Raw genomic sequence first — 16,755 nt, forward strand, 5'->3', positions numbered from 1 at the left:
ATATGTTGTATGTTTTTAAAACTATATGAGATATAGTATTATATTATTTTTATATATTAAATTTTTAGAACTTAATGAAAAGGCAAGCCTGCTTCAGTCAAATAGAGTACCTCATTATAAAAAAATAATACATACAACAAAATACATTTAAAAAGATTTTAAAAATATTTTTACACACTTTTAAAATTTAAACATCCACTTCCAAAGAGCCTCAAGATGATTTAATTTTTAATAATTTATAATGAATGTTTTTTACATTCCATTTTTTACATATACATTCCATTATTTTACATAATTTACATTAAATCGTTTTATAAAAAATAATGTTGTGGGGAAGAAAAGAAGTTCGAGGAAAAGTTCGAGAAACACTGATCTTGAGCTGTTAAATCAAAATGACGGTTGAAAACAACATACTTAATGTGTGAAATCATTATGAATACAAAGAGTACAATTTCAAGAACTTGGCAGATATTTATAAACTACATTATCATCATTTTTTATTCTGTTCATTAGGCTTGACATTCGAATTTGTCATTGACCTGGATCCAGATTTCACATACCTGCCGACGGTAGAGGCCTCTTTAATTTTCTTGCCCTCCAGAGAAGCCAGATGTTGTTCCAGAGCTTCTAAGAGACTGCTGGGAGCCTGGTGGTGAGGTCGAGAAGGGATGAGGCAACACAGGTTTTAGGCAACACAACAAAATGGTTAAAAGCAGCAGCACAAAGTGATCAGAACTCACATACATACCCAAACACTCAAACATTTGCACTTCTACCTATGAATCATCAAATAGGAAACTACATATATATTTAGATTCTATCATTTTTATTCTCTCTCACACACACTCATACCTTCACACACACAAAGGCTGCGTAGCTAAGAGAACCTAATAGTGGTTATGAGATTCTGAAAACAAAGGGGAAACACAACAGAAGTAATTCAAGTGGAAAGGACTTAAGCTTAAAAGCTACACATGCAAAACAATATCTGTTTCCCATGCAAGTTCTCTGACATTTAAGACCTGCGAGGTCAACTCGAGAAGAATTAAAACCATGAAAAACAGAAAGCAGACTGACCTACAAGGGGGTTTTTCTAATCATGCACAGGATATAAACGCACATACTGCACAGGTATCAAAAGCCACAGCAGAAACCTGCTAATCTTTGGATTCCACTTGGATTTCTTGGAAATAAATCAGGAGTAAAATTGTAGCCGTGCTGCTTTTCGGCCTGATTGTAATGTCTGCATCGCCATTTTGATCGATTCCCAAAACACTTGGAAGCCAAAGCAGGTTAACCAAAGAAAGGCAAACATTGAGTGAGCCCACGCCGCCAGTATTTTATGCACGTATTGCACTTTGGTCCAAAAGGAGCAACGTCAATTGAATCGAAACGCCGGCCGAAAGGATTCGGCACACGGGCACGTGCGTCCGCTCTTATACAACGTTTGCCTTTGGGCCACGAGCTGTGTCCGGTGTGCATGCCAATTCAGAGGAGGAAATTTCATGAATAACAAAAGAGCAGATTTCTCAGACGTGTAATTTTGAGGAAGACAACAGAGGGAGCATTCTACTGAGAAATCTGAAACGTATGCAACGAAACAACACACTATTAAAGGAGAGATAAACAAGGAAGAGAAGTTAAGACAAGGGTTCTACAGGAGCAGGAGTATACAAAAGGCCGTGATGAATATCTAGCTTACAGACAAGAAAAGGCACTTAAATAGGACTCGTGAAATAAGCCTAATCAATGGTGCTAATGTACTTGAGAATAGAACGCAGGCCTTCTGAATACTGCTTCAGCTTAAGAAAACAAGGCACTCCTTCCAATAAAATGTATTGTTGACATGGTTGAAGTACCACTCTGTAGTGTGCCAGCCCAACACCTTCAGGAGTCCCTGTCCAATGTAAATGAAAATGTCAAATATGCCAAATGGTGGCAAACTGAAGGGGGACGTCAATGCCCGGCACCCCAGCAGAATTGTCGAGAGACGCTGGAAAAGCAGGTCTATATTTGGCAGTGCCGCTGACTATAAAACTTCACGAGGTGCCAGGCAGAATTTAGTCCCCAGCTCCAGTTTTGAGGCATTCTTTTAGTTTAGTGCACATTCACTGTTCTTCCCAAGAAGCTATCCAAGCAGAATACCCTACCAGTACAGAGATATATGGCAAAGGTGAGTGCGTACCGGTTAGGAGAGCTCTTTATTTAACGAAGCTGTGCCTACAACGTCAGACTGGCCACGTACAGCGTGGCAGAGATCGCCGCACAAGCACCATTTAGCCATATATCAATCCGTGTAAAGCCGCCTTTTCGCAGTCTCCGGCAAACGACCGACCAGAAGTCGCTCCTTTGCAATGGAGAATCGCAAATTTCGAAATTTGTGGACCCGGACTTGAGCGTCGGTTGAGCTTAAAGATTGCAACTACTGCGACCACATGCGACAGATTCAGTGTGTTCCAGTCTATAAACTATGCGTTTCGCCATATTTAAAAAAAAAAAAATTCGCTACAACTTACAATAAGCACTCTTGTAGAAATGGCGGCAACAATAATTCAAAAATAGCAACTTTATAATTAGTATAACAGTTATTTCCACTCATGATATATAGTTTTCTCCAACTGCCATTTATTAATCCATTAGTCTTGGTGAGAACGCGGAGTGTAAATGCGATCGTCCGACAGTCGTACACGAGTGTCGGAGACGGCGAAGATGCGGCTTTCGAATTACAAGCAGTCAAATTTCTCATGGGTATATGCCAGTAAGAAATAGTGGCTCGAGGGGCAAGCACTAAGCTTTAATGAGACCTTAATTGACTGTTCATTGCTAATCAAATGTGGTTATAATCAAGGCAACGGCTATCAGAGATAGCACCTGTAAAAATTCACATAGACTAGCTTTGGTACCCATTTACCTCTGGCGACAACAGAAAATGCAAAACAGCACATCTGATTCCTTGGGAGTGCGCGGGTATGGAGTAAGTTTCTTGAGGCCCCTATCCTAAAAGTCTGATAGATGAGGGGGAAATCAAAAGAAATCAGGGCTGGGGATGATGGTCTATGGGGTGAGAGGTGAATGAGAGATCAGGGTGAAGCCACATGAGAGAAACTGAGATGAAATGCACCACTAACCTGTGAGAGATCTGGGATGTCAACCTGATCAATTCCAACTTGCTGTGACACAAAAGAAAAGGAAGGGAGGGAGAACGGAAAACAAAACGTGAAACCAAACGGTAAAAAGAGAAAAACCGAGGCACGTGGAGAAGGGAGAAAGAAGAATTAAGAAAAAGAGCCATTACTCCATGCAGTGTATGAAAACCAAAAACGAAAGCATGGACGACTGGATGGATGGACACACACAGACATTGAGGTTCTGGAGGTGGCGGAGATGGTGAGTGAGAAGACACTTGTAGGTCAATGGTGAGATATTTACATGACTAGGTGAGAAACATCCAAAAGAAACACACAACTAATGTTGACTTTGGAAAAAAGACAAGAAAAACAAATGGCATACACACATTGTTATACAAAGAAAGAAATGTGCTCTTAAAGTCAACTTTAGTCAGTTTTTGGATAGCACTTCACCCTTTTCCTGAAGTCATATTATTCAGCCAGAAAGCAAAAAAGAAAAGGAGAAAAACCAAAGAGAGAAGAGAAGAAACCAAACAAAAAACTCAAGAAGGATGTGCTTAGCATTTTTCCCCAATATATGCCTCCATACACATCAAAATAATGGGCTTTACAGACAAAAGTAAACAGCTAAATTCCAACCATCGCACTGGCACAGTTGTCAAAGATATCATGTCCTTTATCAAGGTGCCCGGTGTTCATTCATCTAAGCAGAATCAAAGCTTTATCTTTGCAGCGAATCTTATCTTGTCATTAAAGCAATTATTCATCCAATAGATCCAAATTGACAACTGTGCCTGCATCCAAACGGCAAAACAAAGGTTCAACTCATCGTTTGCACATTAAAGGACTGTCGTTGCAGTCGTGTCATAGCTCTGGTCTTGCTGTTGTTGAGAGGGACAGATAGATAGAGAGACTTTCTGCTAAGGCATGCAGTGCAGGCACCAGAACAGGCAGCATGAGGGGGGGACCTCTGATACAGATTCTTGGACCAAAAGGCAAGAGGGACACTTAGCAAAAAAGGGCCTGAATAAGATGAGCCCAACCATCCCATGCATGGATTATATCTGGAGACGTTTTACCTCTGCCACCTTGAGAAACTCGGAGAGCTTGGTCATCCTGATAAGAAACCTCTTGTATATTTCCAGCGCCTCTTTGCATTGATTCTTCTTCATATTAAAATATTTCTCTTTGAAGTGAAGAAAAGAGTCCATTTAGCAAGTTAACATTTCTCTTTGAAGTACGAGAGATATTTTTAAGACATGTAATATATTCATGTATCAAAGTTGCTGTGACCAACAACTTTTGCGCCGCACATTCATATGCGTACACAAACTACTGAAATTACATGGATCTTTGCTCTGAGGTGAATGCATTACCTAGCAGATTAATGACACCCTCGTTGTAAGCAGCAAAGATGCGGATAGAGTCCTTGAAGAGCAGCGTGAAGGCACAATTGATCACCCCATTGGTCAGTTCATTAGAGCTGGCCTACAGGGAAGCACAGAGTCACAAATGCAATCAAAGCATTTAAACACCGGCTTGCTGTATTTCTGCATTCCTACTAGGCATCTATAAATCATCAAGCAATATCAAGCTTCCAGAGTTCTCCTTGTGTGGGAAGCTGCGTCTGATGCACCATAGAGAGGTAAGTCGTTACAAGGGTGAAAAGTGAAAGGTTCAGCTATGTTTTCAAGAAGATTTTTCATAAATGCAGGCAGAGGAAGACTGAAAGTTGTTTGTTTCGTGCGTTTTGCATTTTAAAACTTAAAAACTTAAATGTTCTAAATCCAAAACAACAGTTAATATACAGTATCCTTAACGTCCATATAAAATGTTTTATTCCTATATCGTGTAATATTTTATATTTTCCTGTAGTTTTATGAATAAATAAATAACAGTTGACATATGCATTATCTATACCAGCGTTTCTCAACTTCCAAAATTGGGTCAGTCAAACAAACAAAAAACAAATAAACGTAATTATTATTATTTTTTTTTTTTTTATGCGAGACTTTTATTTTAAAAGGCATGCATGAAAGCCGTTGACACTTCTGTTAGATGTAGTTTAAAAGAGTGCCTGGGTCCAAAATCGGGCTTAATGTCACTATCACTGTTTTATTGTTATTTCGCACCTTACGAAGTAAAGTCTCTTTCCTCAGAAAAACGAACTATTCTGTATTGCCAGATGTTATATTGCGCTCCTAGCGAGCAGTCTTCAATATCAATGCGGCGCCGCACTGTATATCACTTCATTAAAGCGCAGAAACAACACGAGCATGCCAGCGTGTGACATAAGTACAGTACAGACAGATGTTTCTGCGTGTGTCAGCTGAGGAGGTTTTCCGACTACTGAGGTTTCAATGTTTCATTAACATAAATGTTAGTATTGTATGTATTCGCCATGGTAACGGTTGTTTCCATAACCCAAAAATATTCTTTAACATTCTTAATGTTTAAACAATTACAATAGATTGTTGAAAATCCTAATATGTCGTTGATATTTATACGTATTTGGTACATTATACATATATTATAGATGCACCATTAATTCGTGATAATAATATAAAGAGCAACTATTTTTTTCAACACATAAACTATTTTTTATTTACCTGTCCTGTTTACTTGTGCTATATAAACAAAAGTTTGGGGTAGATGTCACGGATATGTCACTTGCAGCTATGAGCACTATGTGGTAGCAGAAAAACACTGGTAACAAGTGGGGATAAACTACATGGAATAAGAGAAAATAAGTTATTGTTGTGCCTTTGGATGTCAGAGTTGGAATGCAAATCATTTTCATAGAATACTGTCATTAAAGATGCTATTTAAAAGTAAACAGAGAGACTATGAATGAAACCTGCTGCAATGACCCTACTTTAAAAGCATTAATTTGATTTAAATAAAAGGTCTACATAATATTCAATATTCACATTCACAGTTAATATGAGGCATATTTTATTTATAGTTACAGCTTGAAATACTGAAACCTATAAAATTTCACATAACATTTACCTATTTTATTTCACATTTCTGACTTTTATTTATCGGAAATGCAAGTTTACATCTCCTAGTTCATACTTTATAACTCTAAATAGTTTAAAACTGCAAGCTTGTCAATTCTCCCANNAAAAGGTTTTTTTTTTTTTTTTTGCAAGAAAAAAAGGCATACATTTATATTCTCTTATTCCATGGCTTCCATAGACTGCTACTTTAAAACTGACATTTTCTACCACCATTCAGGCTCCGCCCACAAAACGCAGCAATTGGTCTATACTTCGTCAACATTGCCTGCTTTAGGATGCACATGTGTTAAATAACGCGCTGTAAAAAAGACATGCAGTGTTGCAAACGGAAGAGCAAATATTAAATAATTATACCGATAAAAATCATTCATTTTATTCACACAATTTTGGCTTTGAAATCTGTGATATTTTACACCCTGTACCTCAAAGTCCAGAAGGGCGTCCAGCTGATTCTGAATGATAGGTAGAGTCTTCATCAGCTTTTCTATGCTCATACTGCGCATCACTCCATCCGTCCTGCGCAGAACATATTAACGGCGCGGGGTTACACATAGTTGAAACAGACAGGTGTGACCACAACTGTAAACCTTCAAAGGCTGCCGTTCTTTCTGCGGTAATGCCGCCATTTGTCTTATTTGTCTCATTAAGGGATATTTCCCCAGAGCAGACGCCTCACCCTCTCTTCATCTTGGTGAAATCAGCTGCGACGAGTCTGTAGGACAGAGCCCTCTCGGTCAGATACCTGCTGTAACGTCTAATGTAGATGGACATATCATAACCTGGAAGAGACGTTCAATGATACAGCGCTTTAGGCCACTTAAACTTCACAAGCAGCATAAATCCGACGAGTAGGCTCACAAACACAATTATCATGAAGCATCGTTAACCGTAAAACATACCTTGTAATGCGCCTTTATCTACGAAATTATTCAAGTTAAAGAGTGTGCTTCTTGATGCAAGGTACTGGATAAACCTCTGGATGACAAAAAAGCAAGCGCGGGGTTATCAGTTAAGCCAACTGAGCAGAACAACAACATGAAAAACACGAAAACAAGAAATGTTAGCCGCATAAAAGATTTAATACTTTAAAAAATGGACCGAGCGGCCCTGGCAAGCACTTTTTACGCAGATTTTAGCGCCGCGCTGCATTTCATCGAGAAACTGACACGAACGAAAGGAATTCAAGCAGCAACTCTTACCTCATTGCCGTACATCATGAGGTGGTGCGTAGTAATGAGAGCTTTAAAGACCACCACCCAGCTCTGATTTGCTGTCCTCTCAAACAATGTGTCAGCCAAGTGAGGTATATTCACGTTCAGCTCATTGGTGCAGTGCATTAGATCTGTGGGCGGCGAGCAAAACAGAGCAGAAACAATGACTGTACATGATCCAGGAAGATTGCATCGTGGTTTCAAAAGTCTGTGGACCTACTTATTAGTTAAACACTGTTCAAAAGTCTGGGGTGAGAAGGATATTAGAAGGATAATACTTTTATTCAACAAGGATTGGATTAAAGGGACAGCTCAGCCAAAAACGAAAATGTCTGTCATGATGCTATTCCAAACCTATATGAGCTTTATTCTTCTGCTGAACACAACTAAGAAAATATTTTGGAGAACGTGGGTGAACAGTTTATGGTAACCGCTAACTTCTACGTTTTTTGGGGGGGGTACATCAACTGTTTGATTATTAACATTTTCAAGAGTATCTTATGTGTTCAACAGAAAAAACTAAAACAAATACATGTTTAGAATACTTTGAATAAACAACGACATGGGGTCATTTTTATTTTTGGGTGAACTATCCCTTTAAATTGATCAAAAGTGACCGTAAAGACATTTACAACTGTTTTCGACATTAATATCATAGTATTGAGAAATGTTTCTTGAGCACCAAAATCGATACATTGATTTATGAAGGGTCATGTGACACCGAATACCAGAGCAATGGCTGCTAAAAATTCAGCTTTGCCATTAAAGAAATAAATACCATTTTAGAATGCATTAAAACGGCTCTTTTAATTTGTAATATTTCAACACATTACTGAATTTTTAACCAAATAAATGCAGCCTTTGTAAGAATGCGACACATCTTTTAAATAATTACACACCCCAAAATTTTGAACAGTGTATTTGTTCAAAATAAAAATACTTTTTTTATACATTTGAAAGATAGCATTGCCTACGAACAGGTTATAATTTAAAAGCTTTTTCAGCTGCTCTCATCACTAACTGGCGCACAAAATCAAGAACATAGTCGTCCGCTTTACTTAAACGTTTTAGTATTAACAAGTGTACCAAAATCCCTTTGGGGGTCCGTAAACGAGAACTCCATAAAGAAATGATTTATGAGTGAGTCTGTTGAACAGCCTGCACAAAGCCCAGACCTGAACACCTTTCGGATGAATCGGAAAGCTGACTGCGAGCCAGAGAAGCGCTTCTGTGTGAATAGGAATGCATCCCTTCATCCAACATCTAGGAAAGCCTTCCCAGGAGAACGGGAGCGGCGAGGAAGGACCGCCAGATAATGCCAATTGCTTTGAAATCAAATGTCCAATAAACGATCCGATAATGTTTCGTTCACTCTTTCCGTCGCATAGCTGGTATAAAACTGTACAGTTCATCTAAATTCATTTTAATAACAATATTTATCCGTTGTCTGCTTCGGTGGTTCCTAAGGTAGAGTGCCAGAAATGTGATGTTTGACCGTAATAGAACGATTCGTACCGATTCCGGTCTGCTAACATGACATTACTTGAATAGCGGTTGCTCAAAAGTTACACTTGATTTCTCTCTAATTAACTGATAATAGAACTTGTGTCGGTGAATGCTAGCGCATATTCAGAGAACACCTGCTACCTTTATTACTTTGAATGAGCCTGGCAGTTTATTAGATCCGCAGGCTGCTTGCTTTATGTCCCCCACAGGACATCTGCTCCGGACTCATTAACTGACAGCTTAATTGATAACCCGCTTCATTAATCAGCTACGCTTAGTTATTATTAGTGAATTGAAGAAAAACTCATTTTGACACGACAAGGAAGGCGCGCCTTCGAGTCCCGTGTTAGGTGTCCGGACCTCGGTCACAGCAATCACCTTGCCAAGACAGTGATGGCATTTCGATTTCAGAATCAAACGTTTCTCCATTGTCGGGACTCATGTCAGTAAACAGCATTTTTACAGGCAAAAAATACGCTTTGACCTAACGAACGCAAAGCGAGTGGCCTATTTAATGTTCAAATGTTCAAATGAACAAGGTTGAGGTGATCTAATGCGAGACACCTCGGCTACAAACACCACTGCATTACACTGCTGTCACCTTCAATGACTCAGACTAGGATGGCAAACTGTGTAAGTCAACAATGGAGAACCACAAACAGCAACACCAACACTGAAAACAGGACTTAAGGTACGAATCACGAGCAACCTGCACCTCGCTTTGTGCACGCAAGCTAGTGTGCATCAAGCTGTGCCCTTGACATTGCATGTTTCCTATAGGATCCGGCCGTGGACGCGTTGTCTACACAGCAATCTGCACGATTACTGAATAAACAGCCGGCTGTGGCACGCGCGGAATCAAAACGGTTCGAATGCATTTTGAATAAATAATTGAATAACGTCATGTGAAACGGTTAAGAGGTCCCCGTCGTATGCAAATTGGTCAGTGTGTCAATCACGCGTTCTAATTTGCATCACGTCCGCGCGGGACTGTGAACATGCCACGGTGACCTTCAGTTAATTGATGAAATGAACTCTATAACGGCCGTTCAGAAATCATCATCTACTGTAATCGTTTGAACGTCCTCGATTAGGTCGTAAACGAGCGGCCGGCAAAGAGTGCGTGTATATGACAGCCGAAGCACACAGTGCAAAACACAACGGGTGACATTTCGCAGCGTTTTTTTTTTTTTTCTTCCCCCTGCCTTAACCTACAATCAAGGTGCTTCTTCTTGGGCGCGCTGACTTCGTGCGTCGTGGCCTTGCACACGGCTTTGCTGATGGCAGATCCGGTCATGCTGTGCTGAGCCGCGGCGATCCGGTCCGTGATGGACTGTCCCGACATATTACGATTTTCAATAAATCGTCTCTCAAACAGATCTATTCGCTGCAGGGGTGTGTGGGAGCCCGCTCCGTGGGCTTAGTCGGTCTTGCGGTGAGCGCTACCCTGATACGAACCGGACACGGGCGAGGATGCTCTGACATTCAGATAACGGCAATCACCGCGCGCTGAAACGATGACAATATAATGACCGATCGTTATTTAAATAGGCCTACCCGTTCAGCACGCGCAAAAAAAGGACACTGCGTTACTCGCTAGCCTCCGGTGTTGCCGGTTAACCATGTAATTGCTGTTCGAACGAAGCTAACTACGATCTCGGCGAACGAAAATGAAAATCGGAGAGTACTCGACGTCTAGCCGCGGAAAATCTCGCCCTGCTTCATTGCATGCGCGGAGTCGGTGCATCACGGAATTTGATACCAAGCATCATTTTCCAAATTCCTTCAGCGCCCTTACGCGTTATATAAATGCATGCGCTACCGAGAATACGAAACGCTACGATACGATCCCAGTCGAACAGCAGTTGCAGCGGTGGTCCTAAACGTGAAAATTCAGCATCTCGTCGATGACATCTTTGATGAAGCAACAATTCCAATTTCCTATAGTTAACAGTCGGACGCTCCGCGCAAAATGGCAGTATGAGAATCAGGTGACTGGAGAGGGGGGCGATTGGCCTGTGTCAGAATATCTGGGGTGGGCACCTTAAGGTGGAATTTCCGCACTGCTTTAAACCCCCTCTGTACATACATAAGAATGCATCAGACGGCCATTTCAGAGTCTTTAATGGTGCGTCTTGCCTCTTTTCATTGCACAACCCAGAATAGCGCAGGACTACAATATCACATTCAAGAGCCTACACGAGGGAAGATACTGTATGCTTTATTTTTTAATGCAGGATAACATTCCCAGACACTGTGGCTGTGCAAGCATTAAGGCATTTCGTGTGCACATTGAGGCTAACCGAATTAGAGGCCACTTTTAATAAATATCTATTCCGTGCTCAAAGAGTCCCTATACAAAACAGCAATAAATGCATGTCTGACCTGGACTCGTGTCGTAAAATGCTTGGTACCATTCACCTGTAAACAAAACACCGATGACTGAAATCCATTCAAATCGAAGCGCCTCTAACACAGTGTTTCTAATGATGTGAGATTTCACGCTACATATAATCAGCACAATCCTTCTTCACAGTCCCCGCCATTTTGTTGCATTTCTTGTGTGTTGAAGATGAATCTCATTGTTTTGGGATTACCGTTAAATGGCTGGGTCCCCTAACATCTCTAACAAACTGCTACGCATTTTCTTTTTCGCTCGCTGACTTTCATCCTCCTGTTCATTCAAAATTTGGAGCACGCCGTGCATCTGGCTCGGACCCGCTCTTTAGTGTTGTTGTTGTACCCGGGGAGGGCCACCACGTCCGGGTCTGGGTTGCTGGTGATGTTCTCCTCGTGGGATAAAATGTGATCCACCAGACATTTAGCTGCCACCTCGATGTTTGTGTTCTCCCGGTCGGCATAAAAAAATTTTAAAAAAAAGAATATGGGAGTCATTCGGTATATAAGATCACAAAGCCCTATATTACACATGCATCGCTGTTGAAAAGATTGAGGTTAGTAAGATTTCTGAATGCTTTTGAACACAAAACTAAACAATACGATAAGAATATGAACATTAAAGCCTCCTATGCGCACCAGGGTTACATTTATTTGATCAAAATATAGTAAAAACTGTAATATTGAAAAATATTTGTAATATTCAATTATTCAAAGCTGATTTGGTGCTTACAAAACATTTTTGATTATCAATGTTAAAAACAGACGAAACAATGATACATTTTTCAGGATTCTTTGATTAACAGAAAATTCAAAAGAACATAATTTAATTGTTTTTAGAAAGATTATGTCTTCAATTTAACGCATTCTTGCTGAATAAAAAATGTAACTGACCCCAAATTTTTTAACACATACACTTGTATATTATATAAAATAATTATCACGCACATAATTGCCAATTGCATGTCAAATATTATTCTAATGCACACATAATTGGATATGCCACTCATACTATAACATGCACATTGTTTGCCCAGTCTGCATGTAAAGAAAGCGCTGTACAGCTCAGATCATGTGACATTTACCCAAAGATGAATGCAACAGTTGTATGGTGTATCGTATAATGCAGTTCTACCCGGCTTATTGTTCAAAATATAGAGGCAGCTGTAAACTACCCGGTGGAATTTGGTATTAAAAAGTACAAAAAGAGCACAGTCATGAAGTGATAAAGGTGATACGGAGTTAAAATGTCTTACGGTGTCTTGTCATTTCACACGCAACTGTGTAACTAATTAAAGTGGGGCTGCAGACGGTAAATATTGGCCTTCCTGTTAATGAGCACAGTGCATTCTTGCTGTATTTGTGTTAAATGCAAACACGAGAATAGCTACACAAACGCATCCTTACTCTGTATCTCTACATCTGCGAAAATAGAGCACAGCCAATGAGTGATCGCGAACATCCACAGTTCGTATGTGGTCAGATACCACTGAAAAAACACCTCACCTTCGCAGAGGTCTCAAACCAGCCCACAAATCCGTTGTCTTTGCAGAACGTATCGAGCTTTGGAATCTGGGAGCGCAGACCTTCACGTGACTGGTCAGACTTGTTGGCCAGAAGCACGGCTGGGACAGGTCTGCCGTTGCTGAGGCTGACCTTTAAATCCAGGTCGTCTTTCCATTTCAGCACTGCATCAAATGTGGAGGATCTGGTCACGTCGAATACTATGAAGGCTCCCACGGCCTCCCGATAGTAAACCCGCGTCATGTTCCCATAGCGCTCTTGTCCTATGACATATGTGGGATGGCAAATCGGAGGTTAAACATCACGAAGACACAAATAGCATCAAGTTCTTAAATGTTCTTGCAATCCAAATATATCACTGTGCAGATCTACGCTGTCTCTCTTTGTGTGTGTGTGTGTGTGTTTATGGACTTTACCTCAAACTCTCATGTGACTTTAGCACGAGTATGAGACCAGCTGAGATTAACACAAGACACATTCCTTCACATTCACACAAGGAAACTCAAAGGGAGGATATTTCAGAGAGGCAACAGCATACTTGATTTATCACACAGCCCATACGGACCACCAACACTATACAAAAATCTTGTTTAAATATATTGTGTAACTGATTTTGGACCGGCGCTGAATAATGTGAATGCATATCTTGTAAAGTAAAATAAAACAAAGCCAGCTTGACGTGTTTAACATACATTAAATGAACATTTTAATGAGTAAACGTACCTGCTATGTCCCATAACTGCAACCGGACCACCGTCTGACTGTCCCAGTGAAGGACTTTAAGCGCAAAATCCACTCCAATGGTTGCGCGATAATGTTGGGAAAATATCTGATGGACGTATCGTTTTATTATCGACGTTTTTCCCACTCCGAGGTCTCCGATGACTAGAACTTTGAACAAATGTTCTTTCTGCATGACGACTTAAAAATAAAAATAAAAAAAATAGCAAATAAACACCCGGATCATAAACGCACTGACCTAGTTTTGCACAGTTTGTAACACATGAGTGCTCTTATGTTTCGCGGCTTATCCATTGATCATTGTTGTAGGATTACGGTTCGTGAGAGGCACGCGCTCTTTAAACGTTTATATAACGCTGAAAGTTAGGTCAAACCGCTGTCATGTTACTTTGCGCTCGTCCTCCTTACTAAATGCAAGCGCAGATTGCGTTGGAAGCTTTATCTTCGCATTGGCTTCACGTGATTTCTCATTACGCATTAAAAAAAAATGAATAAAATGTGGTTTAAAGTCTTTTCTTCAAAGAACGCGAACGGTAAAAGCCACGGATGAACTCGGCTACTTCTTCAGATACTGTCAGATGAAGGATGGAACTCAAGAACGCCACGCCCATTATCACACGTCGGGCCGTTACCACGCCCCATCTGATTGATCGATTGATTTAAATACATTTGTAACTTTTGAAAATAATGTAAAATTTACAGGTAACTGCTGGTACAGAGGTAATCACAGTGTACTTTCATACATTATAAACATTTCATATTGTAACGATTATTTAATATCCCCAAACGTTGCCGGTGTACCCATAAATCTGCATAACATTTGTTAGACTGGTCTAATAATAATATTTCGACTATGTGGAAGTCTTATTTACTCAAATAAAGATGTGTTTATAGAGTTTCGTGGCGTTTGAAACATTTATTTCAATGCTTCAGTACAAAGTCTAATTTGATTTATGTTGATTCGCTTTATTTCTTTATTTGTTTCGATGCGTGTTCCTTTAATGTATTGTGTTTTTGTTTAGCAATTGCGATATAATTTAAATATACAATATAATGTATAACATAAATGTTAAACTACTGTCTGTTCTGTTCTGTATTTAGTTTGCAACTATTAGATATTTAAATACAAAAAAAAATAATATTCTTAATTAAAACGCTCAAAATGAGCTGGTATATGTGACTGGACCACAAAATCAGTAGCAATATCCAACAATACATTGTATGGGTCAAATAAATTCCTGCTGTAAATATATAAAAACGTACTTTATAATTAGTACTATGCATAGCTTACAGCGTATTTTTTGCAACGTATTTAAATATTTAGAGATATTTTACTATTATAACAAAGCATACACCGACGGAGCTGCTTATTTGCAAAAGCACATTTATTCCGCGCACAGGAAAAAAAGCCACTTTTTATGACTGATTTTGTGCTCCAGGGTGACATTTGTCGCTAATGATGAGCATCAGTGGTCGGCCTCAGCAGCAGCTGTCTGTATAAACATACAGTATACAGTATCCCGTCAGTGGTGCGTCGCTCTGCAGGTTATTACGGTAATGGTACTGATGAGGGATGAGTCAGGCTGTATGATGCTCACGATACTGCCATTTCATCAGCACATTTTCACAAACATCCCTAATCATGATATTGGCAATATGAATTTACTAAGAATGTATGGGCATTCCGAAACCAGCACGTCTTAATGCAAACGGCCCAAGTCGGTTGCGTTCAGTCGTTCGGTCAGTTAGTGCACATTCAAAGCGGGACTAGTTGCACGTTTATCCTCAAAAACACTCGGGTGTGCTCGGATGCCTTGCCTGGGAACGCCACGGTATTGTACGCTTTCTGACTGAAAGGCTGCGACGAATATGGGGCTTGCCATCCTCAGACACTGAGAAGCGTAACAAGGTAATAATCGCACCAAATACATAACGATACGCGTTCATAGCGCGATCTCTTTGAACAAGTGCGATGCTCGACTCACAGGCCTGCGAGCATCTACTATGCTTCAGCTAACGTCTTTAGAAACTCGTACGTCGAGGGAAGTTGTTATAAAATGCATCGTCGTTTGGATACTAAAGAGGCCGTGTTAAAACGTTTATTAAAGCGTGTAAATTATATTGCATTGAAACATAAAAATTCGGGTCCGATGCACACACAAGCACTGAGATTCACATGGGCCTACTCGAAAAGGTTTTTATTGACACATTCTGCTTAATTTAACCACAGTTATAACCATTTGCAACATCATTTCAGTGTATAAATGTATCATTTGGACAAATTAAGGGTCTCGCGTCATATATGGATTAAGGTAATCATACTAACACCTTTTTGAATGATAGTCGTCCATTTAAGAACAATGCTGAGTTGATCATCCGTTCTTACGATCTACACGGTCTGTCCTTAAAAATAACTTTCATAATCATAACAATGTATTTGAGCTGAATAATAGCCTACACAAAAATGGAAATGAAAGGATAAGTAAATAGTAAATGCTGACTTTTTTTTACTATTCACCTATTTACTTACTGTGTAATCTAATGACAAAAATGTTCATTGACAGATCAAATAAGATATGGAAGCTATATGGCTGTACCAGTTCCGGCTGATTGTCATTGGCGACTCGACGGTGGGGAAGTCTTGTTTGATCAGGCGCTTCACAGAAGGACGTTTTGCACAGGTGTCTGATCCTACTGTTGGCGTAGACTTCTTCTCCCGTCTGGTGGAGATTGAACCAGGCAAACGCATCAAGCTTCAGATCTGGGACACGGCAGGCCAAGAGAGATTTAGGTACATCTGCTGGTATTTGATGACATTTACATGCGGCTTTTAAACGATTCAGAGTGGCTTTTAGCTTTTATGTTTGTTAGTTTTGAGGCTATATATATGTGCTAGAGTACATCTAAACATGGGCAATATAATTATTTTTTTAAAATGCTTTCGAATGCAGAGAGTCTTTCTCTTGCACAGATTATCTGACCAATCAGCTGCTCTCTAAAATGAGCGTGTTCCTCTCCTGCTGCTACTTAAGCTAACTAAACACTATTGGCACACATTAACGCAGTTGCTTAATGACTTACATGTTTTTAATAACTACGTTTCGTTGAATTGATTGCAACATTTCCTAAGAGGACTATACAAGCATTCTCAGGCATATAAAACGTTTGAATCTTGAAACATTGAATATGAAACATTACTCTGCACTTACTACACTAAAACATTGT

The 16,755-nt window shown here is 39.8% G+C and overlaps 2 protein-coding genes across 4 annotated transcripts in view; both read right to left on the reverse strand.

The window, feature by feature from the left end:
• The window catches only part of LOC122326584 (phosphatidylinositol-binding clathrin assembly protein-like), a 19,544-nt gene extending 8,711 nt beyond the window's left edge, over window positions 1-10,833 (reverse strand). The window contains exons 1-10 of one of the 3 annotated variants that reach the window (XM_043221571.1): window positions 10,084-10,833; window positions 7,351-7,493; window positions 7,051-7,126; window positions 6,828-6,930; window positions 6,574-6,667; window positions 4,505-4,616; window positions 4,208-4,314; window positions 3,129-3,170; window positions 2,912-3,005; window positions 551-646 (exon numbers count right to left, since the gene is read on the reverse strand). In XM_043221571.1, the coding sequence (XP_043077506.1) occupies window positions 582-646; window positions 2,912-3,005; window positions 3,129-3,170; window positions 4,208-4,314; window positions 4,505-4,616; window positions 6,574-6,667; window positions 6,828-6,930; window positions 7,051-7,126; window positions 7,351-7,493; window positions 10,084-10,213 (966 nt within the window). In that variant the 5' untranslated portion in view covers window positions 10,214-10,833 and the 3' untranslated portion in view covers window positions 551-581. Of the gene's footprint in view, window positions 1-334; window positions 647-2,911; window positions 3,006-3,128; window positions 3,171-4,207; window positions 4,315-4,504; window positions 4,617-6,573; window positions 6,668-6,827; window positions 6,931-7,050; window positions 7,127-7,350; window positions 7,494-10,083 lie in introns of those variants that run through there. The other 2 variants (XM_043221573.1, XM_043221574.1) reach the window with 2 other exon arrangements.
• A 160-nt stretch (window positions 10,834-10,993) lies between these two features.
• On the reverse strand, window positions 10,994-14,092 carry LOC122326587 (ras-related protein Rab-38-like). The gene is made up of 3 exons (XM_043221575.1): window positions 13,513-14,092; window positions 12,772-13,052; window positions 10,994-11,718 (listed from the first exon to the last, which is right to left on the reverse strand). The coding sequence occupies exons 1-3, from the start codon at window positions 13,703-13,705 to the stop codon at window positions 11,551-11,553; spliced, it is 642 nt and encodes a 213-aa protein (XP_043077510.1). The 5' UTR covers window positions 13,706-14,092; the 3' UTR covers window positions 10,994-11,550.
• Window positions 14,093-16,755: the final 2,663 nt, after the last annotated feature.

Source organism: Puntigrus tetrazona, chromosome 21 (genome assembly GCF_018831695.1).
Source record: "Puntigrus tetrazona isolate hp1 chromosome 21, ASM1883169v1, whole genome shotgun sequence".
Lineage (NCBI taxonomy): Eukaryota > Metazoa > Chordata > Actinopteri > Cypriniformes > Cyprinidae > Puntigrus > Puntigrus tetrazona.

What these genes read in the sequence shown, in the direction of transcription:
- LOC122326587 (XM_043221575.1), bottom strand. Translation starts at nt 13,705, where the DNA reads ATGCAGAAAGAACATTTGTTCAAAGTTCTAGTCATCGGAGACCTCGGA. An exon ending in GCAGTTATGGGACATAGCAG is followed by an intron (nt 13,053 to 13,512) that starts GTACGTTTACTC and finishes CATATGTCATAG; the next exon opens with GACAAGAGCGCTATGGGAAC. An exon ending in GGTTTGAGACCTCTGCGAAG is followed by an intron (nt 11,719 to 12,771) that starts GTGAGGTGTTTT and finishes TATGCCGACCGG; the next exon opens with GAGAACACAAACATCGAGGT.